The sequence below is a fragment of the Tursiops truncatus genome, chromosome 8, assembly GCF_011762595.2.
Source record: "Tursiops truncatus isolate mTurTru1 chromosome 8, mTurTru1.mat.Y, whole genome shotgun sequence".
In the NCBI taxonomy this organism is placed as follows: domain Eukaryota; kingdom Metazoa; phylum Chordata; class Mammalia; order Artiodactyla; family Delphinidae; genus Tursiops; species Tursiops truncatus.
In genome coordinates this window covers 107,976,542-108,004,412 of record NC_047041.1, presented here as the reverse complement: position 1 = coordinate 108,004,412, position 27,871 = coordinate 107,976,542, and the positions used below count along the sequence as shown (strand labels likewise).

General features: G+C 59.5%; 1 protein-coding gene and 1 long non-coding RNA gene across 8 annotated transcripts; one reads left to right on the top strand and one right to left on the bottom strand.

The window, feature by feature from the left end:
• The first annotated feature begins 110 nt into the window (after positions 1-110).
• On the top strand, positions 111-18,936 carry EPS8L2 (EPS8 signaling adaptor L2). 6 transcript variants are annotated; one of them, XM_033861517.2, is made up of 21 exons: positions 111-276; positions 2,676-2,768; positions 2,906-2,961; positions 3,761-3,825; positions 11,936-12,097; positions 12,507-12,656; positions 12,746-12,825; positions 12,940-13,082; positions 13,165-13,241; positions 13,410-13,536; positions 13,729-13,817; positions 13,918-13,992; positions 14,204-14,352; positions 14,470-14,602; positions 14,717-14,829; positions 16,157-16,262; positions 16,907-17,020; positions 17,290-17,359; positions 17,484-17,664; positions 17,777-17,909; positions 17,996-18,936. In XM_033861517.2, the coding sequence occupies exons 2-21, from the start codon at positions 2,755-2,757 to the stop codon at positions 18,077-18,079; spliced, it is 2,121 nt and encodes a 706-aa protein (XP_033717408.1). In that variant the 5' UTR covers positions 111-276; positions 2,676-2,754; the 3' UTR covers positions 18,080-18,936. The 6 variants fall into 6 exon arrangements, 4 of the variants coding, with proteins under 4 accessions (XP_033717408.1, XP_073665503.1, XP_033717407.1 ...); XM_073809402.1 differs by having other exon boundaries at positions 112-276; positions 2,738-2,798; XM_033861516.2 differs by having other exon boundaries at positions 112-276; positions 2,676-2,798.
• On the bottom strand, positions 18,485-26,877 carry LOC141279431 (uncharacterized). Of its 2 annotated transcripts, none has more exons than XR_012333670.1 (2): positions 26,630-26,877; positions 18,485-23,092 (listed from the first exon to the last, which is right to left on the bottom strand). It is a non-coding gene; the product is annotated as an uncharacterized lncRNA (long non-coding RNA). The 2 variants fall into 2 exon arrangements; XR_012333669.1 differs by lacking the exon at positions 18,485-23,092 and adding an exon at positions 25,107-26,287.
• Between the last annotated feature and the right edge of the window lie 994 nt (positions 26,878-27,871).

Below are 27,871 nucleotides of genomic sequence, written 5' to 3'. Positions count from 1 at the left end.
GGGTGGCTGTGGGGACCGTCCGCGGGGAGCCGCGGTGGGGGCGGGGTCTGGAGCGGGGGCGGGGTGGGCGGGGCATCCACGTCCCACCCCCGCCCCTGCCCAGTGCCCGCCCGCGCACGGTGACTCTAACCTGCCGCTCAGGTTCCTCCCCGCGCCCCGCCCCGGCTGCTCCGCGCGTCCCTCTCTCCTCTGGAACCAGGCTCCGACAGACGGGCGGACAGACGCGCGGACTAAGGGACCAGTGGGCGACCAGGCGCGGGGCCGCGAGAGGAGCAGGTGAGTGCCCCGCCTAGCGCCCGCACCCGCTTCGGCCCTGGAGCCACAGGGGAGCCGAGCGCACGGAGGGCGGGCTGCCCGGGCCTCAGTTTCCCCAGGTGGCAGCGCGACGCGGGGCCCTGGCCTGGGTCTGCAGGCCGGGCCGGGGCGCATGGGGCATCGGGCGCGAGGGGCCGCGCCGGGCCCGCGGGCTTTCCCTGGGCTGGTGGCCGCAGCCGGGTTCCTGCGGCCTGGCCCGCCCCGTCCGGTCCTGGGGCGGCGCCGTGCGCTGGGGATGTTTGTAAGCCAGTGGCTTCTGAGTCAGCCGGCCGCCTCCCAGCCCTGGGGCTCGGTGGCAGGAACCCCCTCCTCCAGTGAAGCGGTGTTGAGGAGGTCAGCCCCTGCCCCTCAAAGGATCTGCACCACTGTTGCCGGGGCAGGCTGGGGGCTCCTCTGGCGTGCTAGCCGGCTTCCTGTGGGTCAGAGGCAGGCTGAAACGCAGGGCCAGGGAAGCATCGGGCCGGGGTCAGGCTCTCGGTTAAGGTTGGGGTGTGGGAGTTTCAGGGAGGAGGCTGGGGGCTGAGCTGCCGGGGCCTGTGTGCCTCCAACCTGGGCTGGGCTGGCCTGGGGCAGACCATGTGCCTCAGGTGTCCCGGTGGCAGGGGAGGCGGGTGAGCAGGGTTCCTGGTGCTTCTGAAGTGCGCCACCGACCCCCTGTGCCCCACCCAGATGTGGTCAGCCCCAGCTGCGCTGGAGGCCCAGCCCAGCTGGCGCCGCCTCTGCTCCCGCACCTCCCCCACGGCCTGTGGCGGGGCCTCTCCTGGCCCTGCCCAGTGCAGTCAGGGGTCCAGCGCCGCCCAGCTCTCCGCCTGCCTCTGCCTCCCAAGTGCAAGCTCGGCGCCCTGCTCCCCACCTACAGCGTCCCAGGCGTTTCCCTCCCCCAACCCGCAGGGCCCAGACCTGGGCACAGCCAGAGCCCCAGGGTCTCCCCCATCCCGGGCCCCACCTGGCTCCCTGGGCCTTAAGCTGACTGCTCCCCAAGGTCGGTCAGCTGCGAGCTGGAATTTGAACTTGGAGCTGGTCCCTCTGCCCTCCCTGCCCTACTGGGCCTCCTCGTCCTCCCCTGCCTGACCAGGCACCATACTCGGCCTTCCTTTGCACCCGGAAAATGACCACAGTGAAACCAAAGTGCAGCCTGGGCCCTGGGGCCCTCAGGGCTAGTGTCATCCCCACCCCAGTCAGCTGAAGAAGCCCCTTACTCCCCGCTGGAGCCGGCCTGTAAGTGGCCTCTCCCCCAGCTGCTCCCCAACCCAGATGCCTGGACCCACCTCCCTGGCTGGCCCTGAGGCCCCCCACCCCGCCCCCTAGGGGAGGCCGAATGTCACGACCTAGGTGTCTGTGTGCTCACAGGCCGCGGTTTCGCCCAGGTGCGTGTGTGTATCTGGACACACGTGCCCAGCACCCTTGGCTCAGCCCGCCAGGAATCCCATTAAGCAAACACTCGGGCTCACCTACTGAGGTCATGAGCATTCCGGACATTCTCCACGGACAGATGGACAGAGGAATCTGGCCAAGCCGGGACCCTCAGTGGCATGTGGGAGGGGGTAGCCTGAAGCCCCCGGGTCCCTCACGCCTCCTGGGAGCCTTCCCTGTAGGTAGTACCTGGTCAAGCTACCAGGCACCAGGTACTACCTGCCCTGGGTACCAGCACCCCTGGCTTGCGACCCAACCCTGCAGCCCCCTAAACGCTGAAGCCGCAGATGGATGGCATCACTGGTGACATCTGATGCGGCACAGTGTGGACCCAGAGGTCCCCACAGAGCACAGAATCCCACAGGACATGTCAGCCTGGCCCAGGGGCACCAGGCTCTGCTCACCCCTCAGAGGGTGGGCTCCGTCTGCGCTTCACTCTGGGCTCTGGGTCCCCGGGCCCCCTACCCTTCGCCCTGGGCTCCAGCCTCATCTTTTGCTGCCTTTCTCCCTTGTCTGGCTCCCCCCTGCCTCAGGGCCTTTAAACATGCTGTTCCCTCTGCTTGGAAGGTGCCTCTTCCCCCGACCCCCCTTCAGAGCCCCCAGGACATCTTCCTCGCAGCCCCACTCCAGACAGCCTCTGGGGGTGGGACCCCTCTGCTGGCACGTCCTGGGGGTCCCTGTAGAGGACCGAGGGTCCAGGGAGGGATGGGGCTGCAGTGAACACCAGCTGGGTTGTGGAGCAGGGGTGGTCCTGGTGTGTCCGGAAGGCAGGGCTCTGCTTCCTGAGGACTGCCTGCCCAGGCACCCTGGGGAATCTGGCCAGGCCATCGGGGCTCCAGGCCCTGGATCCAGGGAGGGATGGGGAGGGGACCCAGGCCCTGTGCTGGGGTAGCAAGGCCCCGGCCAGGTCACGATAAGGTGTCAGCTTGGCTCCCCTGTGCACTCAGGTGTGGGCCAGGCACTAAGCCCTGGACTCAGGCCACTCTGAGGTCTGCCCTCTCACCGCCAGCCACCGTCGAGGACGCCATGAGCCAATCAGGGTCCGTGAGCTGTTGCCCGGGTGCTGCCAAGTGAGCCCCCACCCCCACCCACTAGGCCCCCACCACCCGCTACCCACCCGTAGTCCCCAGGGAGGGGTGCGGCATGGGCCCCACCCTCACCAGCTCCTCCCCTGCAGTGGCAGCCTGGGCCGGTCTGACGGTGTGGCCAAGATGAGTGCCAAGGACCTGTTTGGTGAGTGAGGTTTAAGGACAAGAGGCCTCGGGGGCCAGCTCGGCTGGGAGGGTCTCGCCCACTCCCTTCTCCAGGGCTGTGCCAGGCCCCCACCCGGGGAGACGCAGGTCAGCCCTGGGCACCCAGAGAAGGCCCCTGGACCCTAGTCAACCAGCAGGTGCTCAGGTCCCTCCCCCAAACTCTGGCCACTGAATAGCCCTCCCCACAGTGAGCCAGTAAGGGGAGAGGCCTTACTAATAATTCAGGGAGCATCAATATTGATTCTCTGTGCTCTTCTCCGCCACCCGATCCTCCAGGGGCGGGGGCTCCTGCTGGACTGACTGCCAGGTGTCTGCTCTGGGAGGGCGGGGCCTGGCTGGCCCCCACCTCCCCCAGCTCTGACCCTCCCCCAGCCATGCAGTGCCACCTCTGGAAAGCAAGGACCCCCAGGGAGGGACAGGGAGAGGCAGGGAGATGGGAGCTGGGAGCTCTTGGAGTTGGGGGAAGCCCTGGACCAGACCCCTCCCCAGGAAGGTGGGCAGGGGGCCTCCAGGAAAGGAGGCTGAGCCTCCTGCATCCGCTCCAGGACAGACCCCAGACACAGTTGTGCCGTCACCACTCTGGGCTGGGGGTCCCTCCTGGGGCCCGAGGGAGCTCCATGTTCTGCCAGGAGGGACCATCCCTCCATTCTGTGCCCTGTGTCCTTCCTGGAGGCCACAAAGGGCCCACAGAGCAGCCCTCCTCCCCTGCACTCTGCCCTCCCTGCGGCCCCATCTGGGGTCCCGCCGTCAGGGGTGAGTGACCGTGTCTCCTTATTCAGAGCAGAGGAAGAAGTACTCCAACTCCAATGTCATCATGCACGAGACCTCCCAGTACCACGTCCAGGTGAGCCCCTCACCCCACGGGGCACTCCTGTCCTCTGTGCTCTGGGATCCCCGGGCCTGTGGGGAAACTGAGGCCGGGGGAGAAGTGGTCCCACAGCAGGCAGCCTGTACTGGGCTCACCCCCAGAGCCTCCCTCCAGTCCTGGGGAGCTCCCGGTCTGAGGGGCACAGGAACCCTGGGGCTACATCAGGGAGAGGGATGCCAGGGGCAACACAGGAAGGCAAGGACAGCTCTGGGTGCCCCTGGAAACCCCAGCGGGAGGGAAACTGTCATCCTGGCCTCACAACAGGGAGCCAGACTAGGAGGGAGGAGTTTCTGAGCTCCTGCAGGGACGTCCTCGACGGCTAATCCCACTCAGCCTGGACAGTCGAGATGGGTAGCTGCACTCTAGAGGAGCCGCCAGCTCCGAGGCCTTTGCTCCTAGGTCACTTTTAATTCACCCTTAGAACTCAGGAAATACGTTTTTAAAATGACCTTCCTGCTCGTGGCAGCCGGCCAAGTTCCTGGTTCCTGGTCATCGTCCAAACCTGCAGGACAGCAGGGCTGGGAATGGCTGAACTGGGAGGAGGGAGGGGGACCCAGGATCAGGAAGGTGGGGGGCCTGGACCAGGAAGGTGGGGAACCTGGACCAGGAAGGTGAGGAGCCCTGGACCAGGAAGCAGGGAGCCCTGGACCAGGAAGGTGGGGAGCCCTGGACCAGGAAAGTGGGGAGCCCTGGACCAGGAAGGTGAGGAGCCTGGACCAGGAAGGTGGGGAGCCCTAGACCAGGAAGCGGGGAGCCCTGGACCAGGAAGGTGAGGAGCCCTGGACCGGGAAGGCGAGGAGCCCTGGACCGGGAAGCGGGGAGCCCTGCACCAGGAAGGTGAGCCCTGGACCAGGAAGCGGGGAGCCCTGGACCAGGAAGGTGGGGAGCCCTAGACCAGGAAAGTGGGGAGCCCTGGACCAGGAAGGTGGGAGCCCTGGACCAGGAAGCGGGGAACCCTGGACCAGGAAGCGGGGAGCCCTGGACCAGGAAGGTGAGGGGCCTGGACCAGGAAGGTGGGGAGCCCTGGACCAGGAAGTGGGGAGCCCTGGACCAGGAAGGTGAGGAGCCCTGGACCAGGAAGCGGGGAGCCCTGGACCAGGAAGGTGAGGAGCCCTGGACCAGGAAGTGGGGAGCCCTGGACCAGGAAGGTGGGGAGCCCTAGACCAGGAAGCGGGGAACCCTGGACCAGGAAGCGGGGAGCCCTGGACCAGGAAGGTGAGGAGCCCTGGACCGGGAAGCGGGGAGCCCTGGACCAGGAAGGTGAGGAGCCCTGGACCAGGAAGCGGGGAGCCCTGGACCAGGAAGGTGGGGAGCCCTAGACCAGGAAGCGGGGAACCCTGGACCAGGAAGCAGGGAGCTCTGGACCAGGAAGGTGAGGGGCCTGGACCAGGAAGGTGGGGAGCCCTGGACCAGGAAAGTGGGGAGCCCTGGACCAGGAAGGTGAGGAGCTCTAGACCAGGAAGTGGGGAGCCCTGGACCAGGAAGGTGGGAGGCCTGGACCAGGAAGCGGGGAGCCCTAGACCAGGAAGGTGAGGAGCCTGGACCAGGAAGGTGGGGGGCCTGGACCAGGAAGCGGGGAGCCCTGGACCAGGAAGGTGGGGGGCCTGGACCAGGAAGGTGAGGAGCCCTGGACCAGGAAGTGGGGAGCCCTGCACCAGGAAGGTGGGGAGCCCTAGACCAGGAAGCGGGGAACCCTGGACCAGGAAGCGGGGAGCCCTGGACCAGGAAGGTGAGGGGCCTGGACCAGGAAGGTGAGGGGCCTGGACCAGGAAGGTGGGGAGCCCTGGACCAGGAAGGTGGGAGCCCTGGACCAGGAAGCGGGGAACCCTGGACCAGGAAGCAGGGAGCCCTGGACCAGGAAGCGGGGAGCCCTGGACCAGGAAGGTGAGGGGCCTCGACCAGGAAGTGGGGAGCCCTGGACCAGGAAGGTGAGGAGCCCTGGACCGGGAAGTGGGGAGCCCTGGACCAGGAAGGTGAGGAGCCCTGGACCAGGAAGGTGGGGAGCCCTAGACCAGGAAGCGGGGAACCCTGGACCAGGAAGCGGGGGGCCCTGGACCAGGAAGCGGGGAACCCTGGACCAGGAAGGTGGGGGGCCTGGACCAGGAAGGTGGGGGGCCTGGATCAGGAAGGTGGGGGGCCTGGACCAGGAAGGTAAGAACGTCCCTCCCCTTAGAACCCTCCATGCCCACAGAAGCCAGGTGAGTCACTGCTTTCTGAGCCTCAGTCTTCTCCTCTGTACAGTGGGGGCAATGAGACATGGGAGTCCCTAGGGCTCTTGCATTGGGCTGTGTTGCCGATCAGCCCTCGCTGCCAACCTGGGCAGGCAGGGGCCATCTTGTGTGGTCAGCTCATGACTGCTGCAGGCTCAGCGTCCAAGGGCCGCTCTGCCACCTCTCTGTGGGAAGGACTTTGCCCTCCTTGGTGAGGAGCCACCTGTGCCAGCGGGGCCTCCCAGCCCTTCTCCTAGACTTTGGTCCAGGCTAGCCTGTGGAAGGACCCCAGGCTGGGGCCACCTCTCCTGCCTGCCCAGCAGCCAGCAAGGCTGGGGATGTGGGCAGGTTTGCTGACCCCTCCCGGATGATGAAGCTGAGGCCAAGAGGGAGGGTGAGAGGTGGTGGCCATGGGAGGGGGGGCACCGAAGCCTTGTGGGTTTGTTTATTTATTTATTTATATGGCTGCGTTGGGTCTTCGTTGAGGTACGCAGGCTTTTCATTGCGGTGGCTTCTCTTGTTGCGGAGCACGGGCTCTAGGCGTGTGGGCTTCAATAGTTGTGGCGCACTGGCTCAGTAGTTGTGGGGCAAGGGCTTAGTTGCTCCGTGGCATGTGGGATCTTCCCGGACCAGGGCTTGAACTCGTGTCCCCTGCATCGGCAAGTGGATTCTTAACCATCTGCGCCGCCAGGGATGTCTCAGCATTTGTTTTATATGATTGAATTTTTGTGTAGTGATTGAGTATCCTGAGACCTTGCTGAATTCATTTACTTGTTTCAGGAATTGCTTATAGATTCATTGGATTTTTTTATGTACGCAATCATTTTGTCTGAAAATACAGTACTTAATTTCTTAATTTTAGCCACTTTGTTTTCCTTGCTTTATTGCCCTGGCTAGAACTACCAGGACAGTGCTCAATAAAAGTAATGATAGTGGACATCCTTGCCTGTGTCCAATCTTAGAAGAGAGTATTCAGAATTCCCCGTTTTATAAGCTGTATGTTTTTGTAGATACCCTTTACTAGAATGGGGAAGTTCCTTTCCATTCTTTGTTTGCTGAGAACTTTTATCATGAAAGTTGTTGAATTTTATCAAATGCTTTCTCAATTGAAATGTATTTACTTAGTTAATGTAATGAATCATGCTGATTTTTTAAAATGTGGACCCAACCTTGCATTTCTAGGATAAACTTCATTTACTAATGGTTTATTATCCTTTTCATGTATTGACTTGACAAGACTAATTTGCTACTATTTTGTTAAGGTTTTTTTTTTTTTTTTTTATGGTACGCGGGCCTCTCACTGCTGTGGCCTCTCCTGTTGGGGAGCACAGGCTCCGGACGTGCAGGCTCAGCGGCCATGGCTCACGGGCCCAGCTGCTCCACGGCATGTGGGATCTTCCCAGACCGGGGCACGAACCCGTGTCCCCTGCATCGGCAGGCGGACTCTCAACCACTGCGCCACCAGGGAAGCCCATTAAGGATTTTTTTGCATTAATATTTATTAGAACATTGGTCTACAATTTTCTTTTCCTGCAGTGCCCTTGGCAGGTTTGGGTATCAGAGTTCTGCTGGCCTTATACAATGAGTGGAGAAATGTTCCTGCTCCTCTAGTCTCTTCAGAGAGAGTTTATGGAAGGTTGCTGTAATTTCCCTCTTAAGTATTTGTTAGGATCCACCTGTGAGGCCCTGAATACAGGGCTTCTTTTGGGGGAAGTTTTCTTTTATTATAAACTCACTTTTATGCCCGTATGATCTGTAGTGATGTCCCCTCGCTCCTTCTGGTTATTGATCATTTGTGTTTTCTCTATTTTTTTCTTGGTCAGTCTTGCTAAGTGTTTATCAATTTCATCAGTCTTTTCAGAACCAACCTTGGGCTCTGTTGATTTTTCTCTGTTGTTTGTGTATTTTACTAGTTCATTGGTTTCTGCTCTTAGTTTCCTTCTTTTCACTTACTCTGGGCTTCATTTGATTGTCATTTTCTAGCTTCTGAAGAGGAATGCCCAGACCATTGATATCAAGTCTTTCTTCTTCTCTGCCATTCATTTAAAGCTATAAAGCCCCTCTAAGTACTGCTGTAGCTATCTTCTTCCACAAGTTTTTTTTTTTTCTTCCACAAGTTTTGATGTGCTTGTTTTTATTATTGTTCAGCTCAGAATATTTTCTTTTTTAAAATTTTATTTTATTGGAGTATAGTTGATTTATAATGTTGTGTTAGTTTCAGATGTACAGCAAAGTGATTCAATTATACATATACATGTATTCCTTCTTTTTCAGATTCTTTTCCATTATAGGTTATTACAAGATATTGAATATAATTCCCTATGCTACACAGTGGGTCCTTGTTGGTTATCTATTTTATATATAGTAGTGTGTGTACGTTAATCCCAACCTCCTACTTTATCCCTTCCCCACCTTTCCCCTTTGGTAACCATAAGTTTTTTTTCGAAATCTGTGAGTCTGTTTCTATTGTGTAAGTAAGTTCATTTGTATCATTTTTTTTAAATTAGATTCCACATATGAGTGATAACCTATGATATTTGTCTTTCTCTGTCTGACTTACTTCACTTATTTATTTTTTTAAATAAATTTATTTATTTATTTATTTACTTATTTTTGGCTGCGTTGGTCTTCGTCGCTGCGCGCGGGCTTTCTCTAGTTGTGGTGAGTGGGGGCTACTCTTCGTTGCGGTGCGCGGGCTTCTCATTGCGGTGGCTCCTCTTGTTGTGGAACGCAGGGTCTAGGCTCATGGGCTTCGGCAGCTGTGGCACGCAGGCTCAGTAGCTGCAGCGCACGGGCTTAGTTGCTCCGCGGCATGTGAGATCTTCCCAGACCAGGGCTCGAACCCATGTCCCCTGCATTGGCAAGCAGATCCTTAACCACTGCGCCACCAGGGAAGCCCCTGACTTCCTTCACTTAGTATGATCATCTCTAGGTCCACCCATGTTGCTGTGACTCAGAACATTTTCTAAATTTCCTTGTAACTTCTTTGACCCATGGGTTGTTTAGACTTCTCTTCTTTTTAAGCATTTAACCATGTAAGCATTTATAGGTATAAATTTCCCGTTAGCGTTGCTTTTGCTGCATCCCATAAGTTTTGATATGTTGTGTTTCTATTTTCATTTGTCTCTAGATATTTTCTTATTTCCCCTGTGATTTCCTCTTTCACTCATTTGTTGTTGAAAAGTGTGCTGTTTAACTTCTACAAATATGGACCCATGATTTATTTAGAAGTGTGTTGCTTAATTTCCCATTAATAGGGATTTGTAGTTATCGTTCTGTTATGGATTTCTAATTGAATCCCATTCTGGGCAGAGAATACGCTCCGTATGTTTTCAGTCATTTGGAGTGCACGGGCAGCATGGGTGGGATGGTTTGGCTGTGCAGTATTTTGCTGACGACGCGCCTCATGCAGACAGACCAGCTGCCTGATAGTCACTGCACGTTTCTGCCCACTCTCTTTCTTTTCTTTTCTTTTAAAAAATATTTATTTATTTGTTTATTTGTTTATGGCCGCGTTGGACCTTAGTTGCTGCACACAGGCTTCTCTCTTGATGTGGCGTGCAGACTCTAGAGCACGTGGGCTTAGTTGCCTGCGGCATGTGGGATCTTAGTTCCCCGACCAGGGATGGAACCCACGTGCCCTGCATTGGAAGGCAGAGTCTCAACCACTGGACCACCAGGGAAGTCCCTATTTAGTTATTTACTTATTTATTTTGGCTGCACCAGGTCTTAGCTGCAGCATGTGGGATCTTCGTTGCGGCATGCGGGATCTTTTAGTTGCAGCATGCGGGCTCATGGTTGCGGCATGCTAACTCTTAGCTGCAGCGTGCATGTGGGATCTAGTGCCCCAAACAGGGATCGAACCCGGGTCCCCTGCATTGGGAGCGCAGAGTCTTATCCACTGGACCACCAGGCAATTCCCCTGCCCAGTCTCTTTCTAACCTGCCCATGGACATGTAGGTTGGCCTCCAAGAGTTGTGCAGGGAGCAGCCTTGTACCCGTGCCACATTCTACACGTGTGCAGGTTGCCTTGAGATTGTAAGAGGGAAGCATGTGGGCTGGTCCAGTGTCATCAACTCCTCCCCAGAGCAGCCGGGCGAGTGCGGAGCAAGGGTTCCTCCTTCTCCACGTCTTAACCAGCCAGTGTAACCCGCAAGGGCTTGATAGTGCTGGGCAACAGAATAAGCGAAAACTCATTCCGAAAGTCATAGTCTCCAGCTTCAATTTGCAATTCTTGTATTGAATGAGTCTGCATATATACGTGTGTGTATATATATATACTTTTTGGCCGCACCGTGCAGCCTGTGGGATCTTAGTTCCCCAACCAGGGATTGAACCCGGGCCCTCAGCAATGAAAGCGCAGAGTCCTAACCCCTGGACCACCAGGAAATTCCCCTGTGTATCATTTTCTATATTAAAAGGTTACTTATATTTATTTTCCTACAGACTCTGTGTTCATACCTTTTGTCAATTTTTCTATTGAGCTGTTAATCTTTTACTTATTTACATATTCTTTCATTCTTTTTTCATTTATCGTTGGTATCCTTAATTATTAAACAAAATAGAGCTTTTAACAAAGTAAGAACTGTCATTGTAATGCATGTTGGCCTTTTCCTGTATCAAGAAAATTAGCCTACATCACCTCCATTATATCTATTATTATATCTGTAGGGGGTTTTTTATATACTTTGTATGTGGTACTTTTTTTCAGGCCGAATTTTTTTTTTTTATTAAGTCAAATTTATTGCTCTTGTCTTTTTATTACCTTTTTTTTTTTCGTGGCCCCACCGCGTGGCATGCGGGATCCTAGTTCCCTAACCAGGGATCGAACCCACGCCCCTGCAGTTGAAACTCAGAGTTTTAACCACTGGACCACCAGGGAAGTCCCGGCCTTGTCTTCTGAGCATCTGGATTTTCTTCCTTGCTTAGCAAAGTCCCCCAGTGAAGAAGGCCTTCCTGAGATTATCAGGAGTTACCTAGTATTTCCTACTAGCACTTTCATGCTTCCATGTTCTGTGGTTAAGCCTTATATTAACTGCCTGGAGTTTCTGTGAGTATTCACCCAGCTGCCCCAGCATTGTCTACTGAATTCAGCAAAGCTCAGCGAGGACACATGGGGGATCCTGGAAGGAGGAGGGGCCTGAGCCAGCCTTGGAGAGAGAGGAGCGGGGCGGGCCAGGGGTCCCCATGGGCTGCTCGTTCATTCCCATCACATTCACTGGGGGCCTGCTGGGGGCCCAGCAGTGTCACAGGCGCCGGGGAGGCAGCAGACAGAAAGCAAACGAAGAAGCATGTCGTGTCCAGCATAGAGTCGGATGATGATAAACACGAGGGCAGGTCAGGGGCGTGCTGACGGTGAGCCCGTGGCCAGGCAGGCAGGAAGGTAGTGTCCACGTACAGTCTGGAAGGAAGAGCGGGCTGGGGGAGACGGGGCTCGGGCAGAGGTGGCATGTGCCAAGGCCCTGTCGTGAGCCTGCACCAGGGCTGCTGGAGGGGCAGGGAGCCTGGTCCCGGAGCCCAGTGGCAGATGTGGGTGGGCTGGGGGCTGTGTGTGTAGGGCTGCCAAGGGGGTTGCCAGGGCACGTCCATGGCCCCCACAGACATCCCCCAAGGAGAGCAGAGGACCCCCAAGGTGGGGCTTTGTCTCTTCAGACCCCCAGGGCAGGGATGTTCCCCTCAGACCCCCAGGGTTAGTTGTGACCCCCTCAGACCCCCAGGGTTGACTATGACCCCTCGGATCCCCCAGGGTTGGCTGTAGCCCCTCAGACCCCCAAGGTTGGCCCTAGCCCCTCAGAGCCCCAGGGCACAGCCCCTTGGCCCTGGTTCTTGGCACCAGGAGGGCTCCACCCAGAGTGACCCCCTGCCTGCCCACCCAGCACTTGGCCACGTTCATCATGGACAAGAGTGAGGCCATTGTGTCCGTGGAAGATGCCATCCGGAAGCTGGTCCAGCTGAGCTCCAAGGAGAAGATCTGGACACAGGAGATGCTGCTGCAGGTCAACGACCAGTCGCTGCGGCTGCTGGACATCGAATCCCAGGTATGGTGGCAGCAGGAGGGAGGGCGTTCGCCCATCCTGCAAGGCAGGCACAGGCAGTGACCCAGACACACTGGGCCTCTGTGGGAGAGGGAGCAGGCCGAGGGCCGAGAGTACAGGGGAGCCACGTCACACAGGGACACGTCCACCTCGCAGAGCTTCTCCACCGGCTGTACCGAGGCGGGGCCCGTTGTGTGCACGTCGCCCCGTGGGGTCCGTGTCCATGTCCAGGCCACGTTCCTTTTCCGTGCCAGATCCGTGGCGTGAACGCCACAGGCCACGCCCACAGTCAGCCCGTGTCCCCGGCCTCCGCTCCTCGGGTCTTCCCTGTGCCCACGGCCGTGAGCCCTCCTCTGTGTCTGGGACTCGCCATGCACCATGGCGAGCCTGGTCCCAGCCGCCTGTCCCCCAGGAGGAGCTGGAGAACTTCCCGCTGCCGACCGTGCGGCACAGCCAGACGGTGCTGAACCAGCTACGCTACCCATCGGTGCTTCTGCTTGTGTGCCAGGACTCAGACCAGAGCAAGCCCGACGTCCACTTCTTCCACTGCGACGAGGTGGAGGTGAGGGCCGGGCAGTGGGGGGCGGGATAGGCGCGGGGCGGGGAGCCCAGATCCCTCCGGAGAGCCAGCCTGATGCCCCGTCCCCCCAGGCGGAGCTGGTGCACGAGGACATCGAGAGCGCGCTGGCCGACTGCCGCCTGGGGAAGAAGATGCGGCCACAGACCCTCAAGTAGGGGGGGGGGGAGGGGCGGGGGGAGGAGGGGCGAGTCGCGGGGCCGGGCCTGGGGCTGGGGCTGCGGCCAGGCTCAGCGGCCCGGCTCAGCGGCCCTTCGTCCCACTTCAGGGGCCACCAGGAGAAGATCCGGCAGCGGCAGTCCGTCCTGCCCCCGGCCCAGGGCCCAGCCCCCATCCCCTTCCAGCGCTACGGCAGGGACTCGCCCTCCACCAAGAACCGAGTGGACCTGCCCATGCCGCTCAGAGACCCAGGTGGGCCGAGGAGGATGGGCTGGGGGCGGCAGCAGGGTTGGGGTGGGGGGGCTCAGTCAGCAGCAGCTCTGCTCCCGAACAGGCTTTCGCACTTGGGAGTCGCAGGCGCAGGACGAGGAACCGAGGGCCGTGCTGGCTCAGAAGATCGAGAAGGAGACGGTGGGTCTCGGGCCGGCAGGACCTCCCACCCACTCCGGGCTCCTGGGGCCAACCCCCAGCCAGCACCCACCCCCTCCCCCAGGCCAGGGGCCAAGAGGCAGCGGGTGGGGGTGTCCCTGCAGCGGGTGGGGCTCCGGAGGCTGACCCCTGCCCCTGCTCTGACCCCAGCAAATCCTCAACTGCGCCCTGGACGACATCGAGTGGTTCGTGGCTCGGCTGCAGAAGGCTGCTGAGGCTTTCAAGCAGCTGAACCAGCGCAAGAAGGGGAAGAAGAAGGGGAAGAAGGGGCCGGCAGGTGCGGGGCAGGGGGTGGGGGGCACCGGACAGGGGAGGGGCATCGGGGTGGACACAGGAGTGCAGGTGGGGAGCCCAGTGGCCACTGAGTGGAGCAAGGCCCAGTCTCAGCGGGTGGGGAACACTAGACTGAGGCCAGACCCGCCGGGGCAGCGACGGGCCGGCCAGGCTCACCCCCCAACCCCCTGTCCAGAGGGCGTCCTCACACTGCGAGCACGGCCCCCCTCCGAGGCCGAGTTTGTTGACTGTTTCCGGAAGACCAAGCTGGCCATCAACCTGCTTGTGAGTACGGCGGCCCACCCCATCCCTCCGAGCTGATGTTGTGGGTGGGGTGCCCTGTCCCTGGTGCCACCCCACAGGTCGGCCTGCTCCCTGCCCACAGGCCAAGCTGCAGAAGCACATCCAGAATCCTAGCGCAGCCGAGCTGGTGCACTTCCTCTTCGGGCCTCTGGATCTGGTGCCTGGGGCTGGGGGGAGGCAGGGGCTGGGGCGGGGGAGCGGGGGCCTGGGGGGCTTGCCCCTGACTTGGGGGGAAGCAAGTGCCCACCTTGGGCAGTGGGCTGGGGCCGGCGTCTGCACTCGGAGTGGGGGGCGCAGTGGGCAGGCCAGTGGTGTTGCAGGCAGGCGCAGGGTGGGGGGGGGGCCTCTGACGCCCCGCTGTGCCCCAGATCGTCAGCACCTGTGGTGGCCCAGACATTGCTCGCTCCGTCTACAGCCCCCTGCTCTCCCGAGACACTGTGGGCTTCCTGCGCGGCCACCTGGTCCCCAAGGAGATGGCGCTGTGGGAGTCCCTGGGGGAGACCTGGACACGACCCCGGTAGGGTGGTGGCATGGGGCGCACACCAGGATGGGTCCCTCGGCGGGCGGGCTGGGGGTCCTGGGTGGGGCCAGCTCTGGTGGGTGGCCCAGCTGACCCCAGGACCTCCCACCCCAGCTCCGAGTGGCCTCGGGAGCCGCAGGTGCCCCCCTACGTGCCCAAGTTCCAGAGCGGCTGGGAGCCACCACTGGACGTGCTGCAGGAGGCCCCCTGGGAGGTGGAGGGGCTGGCGTCAGCCCCCGCTGATGAGGTCAGAGCGCCCGCAGCCCCGCTTGCACTCCACCCCCGCCCACTGCCCTCACCACCCCGCCCTCCTGGCCCAGCCCCTGCTTCACACCAAGTCCCAGTGTCCGCTTCCCCACAGCCAACTCCAGTGAGCCGCACGTCCTTCAGAAACTCCCCAAAGCATGGCCTCGCATCTGAGCCCACACCCCAGGGAGACGTCCTCCCCCAAGTCGGCTCCCCACATGCTCACAGGTAAGCTCTGCTCAAAGTGAGGGAGTGTGACGCTCACCCCTCAAATCACGGAGGCTCTGCTATGGGTACACTGCCACCAGGTGGCAGCAAACGCATTTTTCACGACCGTCAAAATACCGCTTTCCACGCTAGAGCCGGGTTTCCTTTCAACTTTGTGGTGTACAGTTGAGGGGAAAATGTCGAAAGCACCCATAAAGTGCTTAGATGACGTACCTAATACGTCATCTCTTTTTGTTTCTCCGCGTTTATGCTTTAGAATCATGGTTAGAAATGTACTAAACCACTGAACTTAAACGGTCTCAACGATCCCAGTTGCCCTGGTGGGGCTGATTTAGGCCCAGCCTCAGAGCCGGAGGAGGAGACCGATGGTCTGGGTGGGAACGGCCTCTCTCCCTCTGGCCGCACACATTTCCACAGACCATGTCTTACAGCCCCAGGGCCTGGGGGAGTCCCCATCCTTCCTCCCCTCCCCTCCTACTTTCTGTTCTCAGCCCTGGCCCAGGACCTGCCTGGGGAGCTCATTACCCACCAGACCCCAGGATTCAGTCTCAGGAGGGGAGGGGCTTGGAATCCATGTTCTGAACAAGTGTGCCCCTCCCTGTGCCCCGCCAGCCTGATGCCCTGGTCCCTGGCCTAGGGCCACCTTCAAGAAACATTTTCATCCTTTTACCTCCAGCCCCTGACCAGTCCACCCTGGCCAATCCTGACGCAGCCCCCCACCAGGGCCCCAGAGGCTGCCCCAGCCCCAGAGCCCCCACTTCCCCTGGTCCCGAGCCCTGCACCTGTATGAGGGGTGCCTCGTGATCAGGGGCCAGACTGACCAGAGGGATGGCCCAGCACGGGTGGCAGGCTCAGGCCTGCTCCGTGCAGGAGCTGGGACACCCTGGGACCCTGCAGCCCACGGGCGGCCCTGCATCGTGTCTGCAGTGCCAGAGGGACTATGGCTCTGAAAGCATCCGGCCCTCCCCCGATGGTCAGCCACTTTCCAGGGACGGCCTGTCCTTTCTCGGGTACACGCCTGGCTCTAGATCCCCTGGGGGGCTGGACCTGGAGACCCCTAGGCCTCCAGGGCTAGGGGCTAGGGCAGGGCAGGCCTTGCTGTGCCCACAGACCCTTGCATTCCATCCGCCTCCGCTGCCCCCCCACGCAGGGGGCCCCAGACGCAACGGGGCTGTCACAGTTTCCATCCCAGCTGACAGCCGCAGCCGCTGTGCCGCAGAACAGGACGCAGCCGTTCACCTGGGAAGCTGCTGCCCCTGGCCCTCCCCCAGGCCCAGGAAGAGACCCCAGCCCAGCCCTGAGCCTCAGCCCCTCCCATTCCACACAGGGGCTACGAACCCGCACCGGCCATGGCCAAGTACGTCAAGGTCCTCTACGACTTCACAGCCCGCAACGCGAACGAGCTGTCGGTGCTCAAGGACGAGGTCCTGGAGGTGAGTGGGGGCCGGGGAGCGGGCGGTGGTCCAGAGGTGGGATCTGCCTGACCCCAGGGCTCCACTCTGGGTCAGCAGCCTGGCACCTGCCCCAGCACAGCTGAGGGGCCTCCCTGTCTTGGGGATCTCAGAGGGAGCCCAAGGGCCCCTGGGCTGGTCTGGGCTCGGGCTGAAGGGTGGGGTGGGGTGGGGTGGGGTGGGCCCTCCCTGTGCCAAGTGGGGGATCCCCCAATCCAGCAGGGGCTTGTCATTCATGCCCACCCCGGGAGCCCCCTCAAGGCACTTTCCGAGTTTTGTGTCCTGAATCCAGGCCACCCGCTGGGGGACAGAAAGTGGAGCAGCTGGAGGGGGGGGTGGTCTATATCCACAACCACACTAGAGGCTTAGGAGGCTGCTGGGAGGGACGGGGAGGGGGGTGGCCCCTATGGATGGGTGGGAGGCCAGGTGGGCCAGGGGCACCTGGAGGGGGTGTGTAGAATGGGGAGGGGGGGGCAGGCTCGGGGGGACTCTGGAGCTCTCTCTGGCCCATCGGTAAACAGGGGCTCACACGGGCGGTCCCAGCACCCATCACTGGTGCCTATGGCGGGGCCAGGGCGGAGCGGGCGCTGTGGGTCAGGGGTGATGCGGGGGTGCGGCGCCCACAGGTGCTGGAAGGCGACCACCAGTGGTGGAAGCTTCGAAATCGCAGCGGCCAGGCAGGCTATGTGCCGGGCAACATCCTCGCCGAGACCCGGCCGGAGGACGCCCTCCTGGAGCAGGTGAGGCGGAGGTCTGCTCTGTCCTGCTGCGGGGTCAGGCCGGGTGGCGGGGGGGTTGGTGGGGGGTGGGCAGAGAAAGACCGGCCCGGAGCCTGGACCCCGCGGCTATAGGGGCTGGTGCGGGGGCTCCCCGGCTCCGGGCTGAGTCTGGGAAGGTGGGGGGCTGGGCAGGTCCTGGGAGGTGGGGGAGGAGGGGCGGGGAGGGGTGCCGGGAGGGATGATAAGCTGACCTAATGGCGCCCCCACCGCCCCTCTTGTTCACCCTGCAGGGGGGGAAATACTGGGGTCCTGCCAGCCCAACCCACAAGCTGACCCCAGGCTTTGCCGGGAACAAAGGCGGTGAGGGATGGGGCCGCCAGACCCTACGGGCGGGGGTGGGGGGGCCCAGAGCCAGCGGGGGAGGCGGTGGGGAGGGAGCCCCGGGTACGCGCGGGGCAGGCCTGAGCCGCCTGGCGCCCCGCAGAGCTGATGCATCACATGGACGAGGTCAACGACGAGCTCATCAAGAAGATCAGCCACATCAAGGCGCAGCCGACGCGGCACTTCCGCGTGGAGCGCAGCCAGCCGGTGCACCTGCCGCTCACCTACGAGTCCGGCCCCATCGAGGTCCGCGCCTGGCTGGAAGCCAAGGCCTTCAGCGCCCGGTGAGCCGAGGGGCGCACGGGGCGGGCAGGGGGCGGGCGCGGCGGCCGCCACGCCCACGGCCAGGGCCCCGCCCTCACGCCCCCCTCCCCGCCCCCTGCCCCCCGCCCCCAGGATCGTGGAGAACCTGGGCATCCTGACGGGGCCCCAGCTCTTCTCGCTCAACAAGGACGAGCTGCGGAAGGTGTGCGGGGAGGAGGGCGCCCGCGTGTACAGCCAGCTCACCGTACAGAAGGCCGTCCTGGAGGTGAGCCGCCCCGCCCTTCGCTCCCCGCGCGCCCCGGGAAGGGGGGCTGGCGGGACACTGACCTGCGGGTCCCCCGGCTCCCGCAGAAGCAGCAAGGTGGGTCGGAGCTGGAGGAGCTCATGAGCAAGTTCCATTCCAAGAACCAGAGGCGGGCGGAGGAAGACAGCTAAGGCCCGCGGCGGGGCGCACGGCCCGCGGCGGGGCCCGCCTCCGCGGCTGGAGTATTATTTTTGTACGTGTACGTATTTCGGACCGTGGACTCGGACGGAGAGTCGTGCCGGCTGGGGACCGGCTCGCCCGCCTCGTGGCACGTGGGGCCTGTCCTCCAGCTCAGCGGTGCCCCGGCCCACACTCCCCACCTGCCCCGATGCCCACCGTAGCCAAACTTGCCACCAGGTGGTGCCGGCCCCTCGTCCGCCCGCCCGCTGAGGCCAGAGCTGTGCTGGCCCCAGGCCCGGCCCTACCCTTCCCCACAGCTCTCCCTGAGGCCACAGAACCCACACATGCACCCTGGGAGGGGGCAGGGGACTTTCCTCTGGCCGCCTCCGTCCACACAAGGGTTTCTCCCAGCGCAGGTGACTCAGGCCCTGCCGCCGTCCCCACGGCCCCCTGCAACCTCTGCATCCCCATACCTCCAGCTGGCCGGCTGCCGGCCACCAGGGCAGCAGACCCCAGCCACACAGCTGCCCTTGGCTCTGAACTGGGTGCGCTGGGGGACTCCGGCCCCACTGGGGTGGGGGGCATGCCGTTCTCCCTTCACCACCTGGAGGATCAAGGATGGACTGAACACCACTCACCCGAGTTCTGGCCTTGGGCACCCCTCAGCCCCACCCCAGCCCTGCCCGCTCCCCCCTCCGCAGAGCCGGAAGGGAACTTTCTCTGAGCAAGTTTCAGGCCAGTCTTGCCTGGCGTGCTGTGTGCGGGGTGGGTGGGTCTTGGAGCCCTGGACTCTGCGGGTCGCACCCCAGCGAGGAAAGGTGACCACGGCTCAGAATCCATATCATTAAAGCACTTAAGCCTCCCAGCAGCCCTGTGTCTGTCTGTCTGTCTGTCTCCTGGAGCCCCCCGGGATTGCGCCTTTGGAAGAGCTCCCGAGCAGAGGCAGGCTGTGGCCAGGCGGGGCTGGGGATGTTCCCAGTGAGCTGCTCACCCCTGGACCCAAGTGGGGGGCCCAGGACACCCTCCCCTCCACACCCTTGCGAGAGGGCCCAGAGGACACTCCTGGGAGCTGGGGGCTGAGAGGGGGGCCCTGCCCACTGATGTCCGTCCAGAAGGCCCGAGTGGGAGTAGTGGGGAGCAGGGCTGCCAAGCCTCCAGGGTGGGAGGGGGCGTGAGTCACAGGAGCAAGACGGAAGCTAGATTTAGAGAGCTTAGCCCAAGCTGAGGGAGTTGCCCCAGAAGAGGGCGTGGGCCTGCAGGGCCGGGCAGATGGCCAGCTGGGACGGGGTCCGTGCAGGAGCGGAGGGGTCCCTGAGCACACAGTGTGCAGCTCTCCGCACCACGCAGGCTTCCGGCCACCTGGCCATGAGCGAACTTGGGCCCCACCCTTGGAGGCCTCTGGTGCTCTCTGCTGGCGGCCCTGCCTGTTGTGGTGTGTGACGGCCGGGGTGCCCTAGCACCTGGCTAGGTCAGGGGCGTCTGACCTGCATATCCCCAAAGCAGCCGGTGGACCCACCCTGGATCAGGGTGTCCAGAGGCCTCGGTTCCGGGGTCTCTACCTGATGGGCAACCACAGGAAGCTTGGACCCAGAGGCAGGCTGTACCTTTCACGGTGGGAGATGGTGGGCCGACTGTCCCTCTCTGGGCCAGGCCTCGGAAGCCCCGACTCCCAACTGGGACAGGCCGTGCTGGGCCGAGTCTGTCCAGCAGAGCCCAGTCAAGGGCAACTGGAGGTGTCTGGGGCCTTCCGGGCTACACCGAGACTTGATCACCACGGCCCCCTCTCCCTGGGAAAGGAAGGTTCTCCCCACAACCCCAGGCCACGAGAGGAGGCTCTGTCCTCCCAGGCCTGGGCAGGACCCCACAGACAAGGAGTCCAAGATGAAAAGGGAGGGCTGAGGGCACAGACCCTGCTGGTCCAGAGCAGCCAGCAGTGGGGAACCCGGACCTGACAGCCTCCCACACCCTGCCCCGCCCCCTGCTTGCCTGAGCCCCTGCCTCAGAGCGGGAATGAGCACCTCAGTGCCCTCTCCCCCGGGGCCCCAGGCCAGACTTCACTACCCAGGAGCTGCTCTGAGATGCCCCGGCCCCGCCTCTCTGCTCAGGCCTCTGGGCTCCCAGGAGGGGCTTCCCCACCCTCCCAAGAGCAAGGCACAGAGGGGCCAGGTCCCCTGCCTGGAGCCCCAGAGGGGGTCAGGGCCTGGGTTCCAATGCAGTTTGGCCTGATGCGTGTCCCTAACCACTCACGTCCCCACCTCCCACCCTGCCCTGGTCAAGCAGGGCAGAGGGAGGGTTGGATGGCAGCAGCCCCAGCGGAGGCTGCGGGGATCTGACCATGGGTGGAGCGGGGAACGTCACACTGGGGAGCTGCCCGCCCAGCACCCGCTCTGCACCCGGCTGTGCCGCCAGCAAATGTCCCCCCCAACAAGGCCGTCTCTGTCTTGGGGACAAGCTCGTCTTTGTGGCCCTCCTCCCACCCGCGTGGCATGGCTCTGTGTCCCCTCCTCTCCTCCCGTAAACAGGCCGGGCCAGGAGGCCAGAGCGGCTTCCCGTGACATTTTGGGCGGAGCTTCTTCATTTTCCTTTCTTTTTAACGTTTTCAAAATATTCGATTCACCAAAAGGTTACTGCACAAAATAGCATAGGGTGTGAGATGTCTTCACACCTACATCGAGCTGCTGGGAACAGAATAGAGGTGAGGGGTACACCTGTCACCTGTGCAAGGCGCTGCTCGGCGGGGTCGGCTTCACAGGTGAGGACGGCATGAAAGCATGAAAAGGGTCCCGACCAACCACCCGGCCCCACCGCGACTGACATCCTGAAGTGTCAGGCTAACGCGAGAGGCAAAATTAGAGCTGAGAAGCTCTCGACCTGTTCAGTAGTTAAACCGCACGGCGCGGCGTTCCAGGTGGGGTCCCCAGGTCCCTGGGGGGCCCTGGAGGCTACACGAGCTGCTTAACAGGACAGCGGTATATTACGGGTTGAATTGTTTCCCCCCAAGTTCATATAGGATAGGGTGATGAGGGTGGGTCCTGACCCAACATGACTAGTATCCTTATAAATAAGGGACATAGACATACACACAGAGAAGCCTAACCCGAACCTGAAGATGGAAGCAGAGGTCAGGCCGCTGCTTCTACAAGATGAGGAGCATCAAAGGTTGCAGCAGGGCTTCCCTGGTGGCACAGCGGTTGAGAGTCCGCCTGCCGATGCAGGGGACACGGGTTCGTGCCCCGGTCCGGGAGGATCCCACATTCCGCGGAGCGGCTGGGCCCGCGAGCCATGGCTGCTGGGCCTGCGCGTCCAGAGCCTGTGCTCCATGGCGGGAGAGGCCACAACAGTGAGAGGTCCGCGTACCACAAAAAAAAAAAAAAAAAAAAAAGATTGCAGCAAACCATCAAGGCTGGGGGAGGGGCCTGGGCCAGATGCTCCCTCACAGCCCTAGACGAGCTAACCCTGCCGACACCTGACCTTGGACTTCCAGCCTCCAAGACTGGAAGACAGTGAATTCCTGGTGTTTAAGCCGTGCAGGTTATGATACTTTGTTAACGCAGACTCGGAAGCTAACACCAGGTGAGCTGCCGTTTTCACTGGGCTCCCGTGCCACAGATGGCGCAAAAGCCCCAGTGGGTGAAGCTGTTGGCTCAGCAAGGATCCCGGGGTGGCCACGGGGCGGGGCCCCCCGTCTTCCCCACACACTCTCCCAGGGAAAGAAGCGCTTTCAGCAAACGCTCCGAATTTAACTGACCTCAGTCTGGGCCGTGGCGCAAGCGTCCCGCTGCGCTGGGCTCGGGTGCCGGGCGAGGGGTGAGAACCACTGACCGATGGGCCGTCGTTGTTCACACCGGGGTTCTTGGCAGACGTTTTCTCCAAAATGAGAAAAACAGCAGACAGTCCTTGTTGCCACGGTAAACTCGAGCTCTCTAGTGGGAATGAGAATTTTGGAACCTGCCAGCATCAGCGAGACGGCTTCCCGACCTGAAGGCCTTTCTCCGAGCTTGTGATGTTGGTGTGAGTTCCACGTGGAAACGGAATGGGAGACTCTGAACCAGCGTTTTCCAAACGACCGATGCGCCGTGTTACAGCATCACGGCGGCCAGAGACCCGTCCACGGAGCGAGATGGACTGAGGGTCCACGGGGCCCCAGGGAGCGGTGCACGGGGTGGGCTCCCGGTCCAGACTGCAACCGCCCCGAGAGATGCCACGTGCTGGGGTTTGGTGTCGGAGCAGAGGAGAAAGTCCGCGAGGATCCCAAAAAGCTGTTCATGAGCTCCTGCCTTTCCAGCTGCAAGTCTGGGCGAGGCTGGATTTTCTCCGGATGCTTCGACCAAGACGACATTTCCCAACTGACCGAAGACAGACGCGGTGACGACGTCCAGCTGCCGCTGAGAAGCCTGACGTCAGGGAGGTTCGCAGAAACGTGTATTCATGCCACTCTTCTTACTGAATTTTTAAAAAACTATTTCTCAGGAATCTATTCTTTATGTGTTGAATGCTGGCTCCCCAAAATGCTACCGAGGGACAGATCGATAAAGCTACGCGGCTTAGCTACCTTGAGAGTCTTAGCAGGATCTGGGGGGCAAGGGTAAGGTGTGTGTGAGGTTTGGGGTCTGGATTAGAATTAGGCAAATTCAAGACATAATTCGTTCAGGATTGGTGAGCACTTAAAGGGTTGGAAGTGAGTTTAGAGGATCAGCTGAGGTAAACCATGGTATAGATGGTTTCTACAAGTCTGTCGTCATTATTTTAAAAGGAAGAATAAATGCAGGTCTTTAAATTTTCATAGTTTTATTTTCTAATACAGTAAATATGGATGGATAACACACATAAGTAAAAGTTCTTTGGGGGCCTTAGTAATTTTTAAGTGTTTAAAAGTGTCCTGAGGGGGCTTCCCTGGTGGTCCAGTGGATAAGACTCCACACTCCCAACGCAGGGGGCCCGGGATCGATCCCTGGTTGGGGAACTAGATCCCACACGCATGCTGCAAAGAAGATCCCGTGTGCCACAGCTAAGACCCAGTGCAACTAAAATAAATAAATAAATGAATAAATATTTTTATAAATAAATAAATAAATTTAAAATAAATAATAAAAGTGTCCTGAGGCCCAAAAGCATAAGAATCGTTGATATGGAATCTACTGGGAGACTGACAACCAAGGACAGAGACAGGAACTGGGCAAAGCTGGGGAGGGTGTTCTCTGCGACTGTCCCTGAGCAGAGACTTGAACTCGGCCCTCAGAAAAGGCACAGAAACCACTTTCACCTCTCAGATGGGCAGAGTGGATGCGGGCTGAGGCCCAGGGTACCACCAGGCCATGCTGGGATGTCCCCAGAGGACACCCCCAGGGGTGTGGGGAGTGGGAGAGACAGAAGCTGCAGAACCCACAGGAGACGTGCTCAGAGACAAGAAAGAGAGACCCCACTTCAGCCGCCAATCCAAGGTCACCTGTGCTTCTCACGAACTGACTACAGATCGGAAGTTCCCACGACCCCCTCCTTGCTAGAGCGGCTCACAGAATTCAGGAAATCAGTTTACTTACTAGATCGCGGGTTTATTATAAGGGATATTAAAGGATATGAATGAACAGCCAGGTGAAGAGATATGTATATAGGGCGAGGTTTGGAAGGGTTCCCAACAGAGGACCTTCTGTCCCTGTGGGATTTGGGGCCTGGCACATGGAAGGCCCCAACCTGGCAGCTCTCTGAACCCCCATCTTTGGGGTTTTCATGGAGGCTCCAACCCTCTAATCGTGGTCGGTTTCCCTGGCAACCATATTCCCATCCTTAGGGGATTTCCAGTAGTCACCTCTTACCATAAACCTAGTAGTGGTGGAAAGAGACTTGTTATGAATAACAAGACACCCATTTCACTTCATGGCTCAGAAGGGATTTCCGGGATCGAGGCCAGAAGACCAAATATTGTAACAAAAGATGCTCCCGTTGCTCAGAGCAGGGCTCTGGGAGCTGTCTGCCAGGAAATAGGGACACGAAGTATGTATTGATTATAAGTCACAATATCATATACGGTTGTACCATGTGTCTTTTATCCATTCATCCATCATCAGACACCTGGGTTGATTCCAACTTTTAGCTGTTGTGAATGATGGGTGAACATGGGTGAAGACAGAGCTCGAGGCTCTGCTTTCAAGTCCTTTGGGGATTGTGGAAGGAAAATGAAAGTGGGGTGGGGTTTGCTAAAAGCACACTTGAAAATTGAGCCGGGGAGCCACTGAGGTAGCGAGGCTTATGCACATCTCAGCCCGGATGGAATCGGACCGTTTGACCACTCGCTGTCCTCATGCAGACATCAGAGCATCTGCCAGAAACTCACGTACTTATTGGACCCTCACCCTAGGATAACTCGTGATTCCTTAAGGACAAATATTTCCTGCCTCGCGCCAGAGTCAACCACAATTCTCAGCAGACAACTGCATAGCCTGGTGGCTTTCGTCTTCATAAGGCCCTGACTCTCCCTCTTCCCCAGAACTCTTTCGGTTTTACCCGAGCCTGTATCTCCTGAACTGCAACCTTTAAGACCCACATAAACTCCCTTTTCTAATTTGCAGCTTCCTGCGCTGTTTTTTGGTCGACAGGATACTCCCAGAAGTGGGATTGCCGGATCGTGTGGTAGCTCTATCTTTTGTTTTTTAAGGAAACTCCATACTGTTCTCCATAGTGGCTGAACCAGTTTACCTTCCCACCAACAGTGCAGGAGGGTTCCAATTTCTCCACATCCTCGCCAGCACTTGTTGTTTTCTGTTATTGTGAGAATAGCCGTCCTCATGGGTGTAGGTAATATCTCTCTGTGGTTGTAGTTTGCGTTTCCCTGGTGACTGGTGACGTCGGACATCTTTTCATGTGTTTATTGGCCACCTGTGTGTCTCTGGAGAAATGTCTAGTCAAGTCCTTTGCCCATGTTTGAATCGGGTTGTTCGGTTTTTGTTATTGAGTTTTAGGAGTTCTCTATACCTTCTGGATATCAATCCCTCATCAGATATAGTGATTTGATATTTTTTTCTCCTGTACTCATGGGTTGCCTTTTCTTTTTTTTTTAACATCTTTATTGGAGTATAATTGCTTTACAATGATGTGTTAGTTTCTGCTGTATAACAAAGTGAATCAGCTATACATATACATACACCCCCATATCCCCTCCCTCTTGCATCTCCCTCCTACCCTCCCTATCCCACCCCTCCAGGTGGACACAAAGCACCGAGCTGATCTCCCTGTGCTATGTGGCTACTTCCCACTAGCTATGTATTTTACATTTCGTAGTGTATATACGTCCATGCCACTCTCTCACTTCGTATGGGTTGCCTTTTCACCCGGTTGATTGTGTCCTTTGATGCGAAGTGTTAAATTTTTTAAAATTTATTTATTTATTTTTGGCTGTGTTGGGTCTTCGTTGCTGTGCAGGGCTTTCTCTAGTTGTGGCGAGCAGGGGCTACTCTTCGTTGTACGTACTCTTCGTTGTACGTTGCTGTGCACGGGCTTCTCATTGCGGTGGCTTCCCTCGTTGAGGAGCACAGGCTCTAGGCGCAAAGGCTTCAGTAGTTGTGGCGCACAGGCTTAGTTGCTCTGCGGCATGTGGGATCTTCCCGGCCCAGGGCTCGAACCCGTGTCCCCTGCATTGGCAGGCAGATTCTTTTTTTTTTTTTTGCGGTACGCGGGCCTCTCACTGCTGTGGCCTCTCCCGTTGCGAGCACAGGCTCCGGACGCGCAGGCTCAGCGGCCATGGCTCACGGGCCCAGCCGCTCCACAGCATGTGGGATCTTCCCAGACCGGGGCACGCACCCGTGTCCCCTGCATCGGCAGGCGGACTCCCAACAACTGCGCCACCAGGGAAGCCCGGCAGGCAGATTCTTAACAGCTGCGCCACCAGGAAGTCCTGAAGTGTTAAATTTTGACGTAGTTCTGAGGCAGGAGGTAGACAGGCCCGCGGCTGAGCAGCTGGAGTCTGTCCCCTGTGGACAGATACTCCAAGATAAAGAGAATGTCTGGAGCAGAGAGGAGCTGAGTCCGGTCCAGATAAGAGATAAAGACCACATATTCCTCATTCTTGAGGTCCAGGAGAACTTCCTGACTCCACACGTGCAGAAAGGCTCCTCAGGGGCCAAAAAGGGAGGGGGCGCCACCCTATTATAGGTGGTGTCAACCTACCCACATGACTCTGCGCCAGAATCCATCTTGGCTAAGAGATGCGCACACAGGGGAGGAGCCTGAGATAAACCAAATACAGACTCAGAGCCAGGCAAAGCAAGGTGACTGACCAGAGGAAACCCGGAAGAAATGCCCCATATAAGTGATTCAAACCACCACGAGGGCATGACTCTCCCTCTCAGCCCGCCCGCGTGTCCATCCACACGCACTCTTTTTCCTCCTAATAAACACTTTTCTGTACTATGTCCCTTTGTTGAAATTCATTTCTACAAAGCAGACAAGCCAGGGCCTTGTCACTGGCCATTGGCCCTCATGGTCTAGTGGTTAGGATTCCACACTCTCACCGAGATCCCGCTTCAAGCCTCTGCAGGCCGAGGCCACCTGAGATCAGTTCCACTTACCTTTTTTTTTTTTTTTTTAATTGCCTGTGCTTTTGGTGTCATATTTAAGAAATCGTGGTGCTCCTGTATTCTTGGCCCGTAGAAACCGAGAAAAAAGAAATGTTTGCTGTTTTAAGCCACTCTGCTCCAGGACAATTTCTTAGGCGGCGTAGACAACTGAGCTCTGGTTCCCGTCCATCGCTGTTATGATTGACTCACCTTCCACACCCGCCCTTGCTCACCTGACTCAACCCCCCCACCCGACCCCTCCCCCAGGACCTGCCCTTGTCGCCTCACCCGCTGTGCCCATATGGCCCTCCTCTCCCTGAGCAGCTCCCTTTCCCCCACTGAACCCCAGAGGTTAGATCCACCTTCCGGCTCGCCCATACCTGCCCAGCAGAGCCGGGAGGCTGCACCCACCAGCCACACCCAGGTCTGCCCCATCTCACCGGCCCACACCCCGTCCCCCTCCCCCAGGGCCCCCACCGTCTTGGCTGGTGGACTTGCTTCCTGCAACATCCCTGAGGATGCAGAGTGGTCTGCAGAGCCACCCCCCACCCCCTGTGCCACAGCCGTCTCCCCACTGCCCGTCTCTGCCCAGGTTGCTGCCCTTCCTCCCAGGACCCCTGACGTCCTGTCTGGTGACAAAGGCCACGCTTGCATGCGTGCCCTGGATCCCAGCGCTCACTAGCCCTGCTCCCTTCAAAGCAGACCCCCAAAAGCCTCGAGGGTCCACCCCATCCCTCCTTCTCCCTCCCACCCTCCACTGCAGCTGCCCTGGGCAAGGTCAGCACCGAGGTCCCAACTGGAGGCCACACCCCAGGCCCTGGAGTGCCCCTCCCCCACCCCAGGGCATCCAGTTCTCCAGAAGCTCCTCCCAGGTCCAGGCTGACCTTGCCCTGGGCCCTGTCCTTCTCCATCTCCTCCCCCCCCCCCACCCTGGGTGGTCCCTCCAGCCTCCAGGCTTCAGATGCCCCACCCAGTTCCCCTCAAACATGTTTCTCCAGCCCAACCCCTGCCCTGAGCTCCAGACCACTAACCCCACTGCTGCTTCGCATTCAGCACCAAGACCCCCCGAACCAGAGACCCCTGCCCCCACCTGACGCCCTCCCTCCCCGACAGCCTGCGGGACTGCAGCAGCTGGCTGTCCTGGTGTTGCAGGGAGGGGGACCCCTTCCAGGGCCCGAGAGTGGGCTCTCGTCTAACACCAGGAAATGGATTGTCCGAGGAGACCCACGTGCCAGCAAAGCAAGAGACCTTGTT

Excerpts from the sequence above, each read along its gene's own strand:
- EPS8L2 (XM_073809402.1), top strand. The coding sequence starts at position 2,755 with ATGAGCCAATCAGGGTCCGTGAGCTGTTGCCCGGGTGCTGCCAA. Across the intron at positions 14,830-16,156 it reads GGCTCCCCACATGCTCACAG|GGGCTACGAACCCGCACCGG; the intron begins GTAAGCTCTGCT and ends CATTCCACACAG. Across the intron at positions 17,910-17,995 it reads TACAGAAGGCCGTCCTGGAG|AAGCAGCAAGGTGGGTCGGA; the intron begins GTGAGCCGCCCC and ends CGGCTCCCGCAG.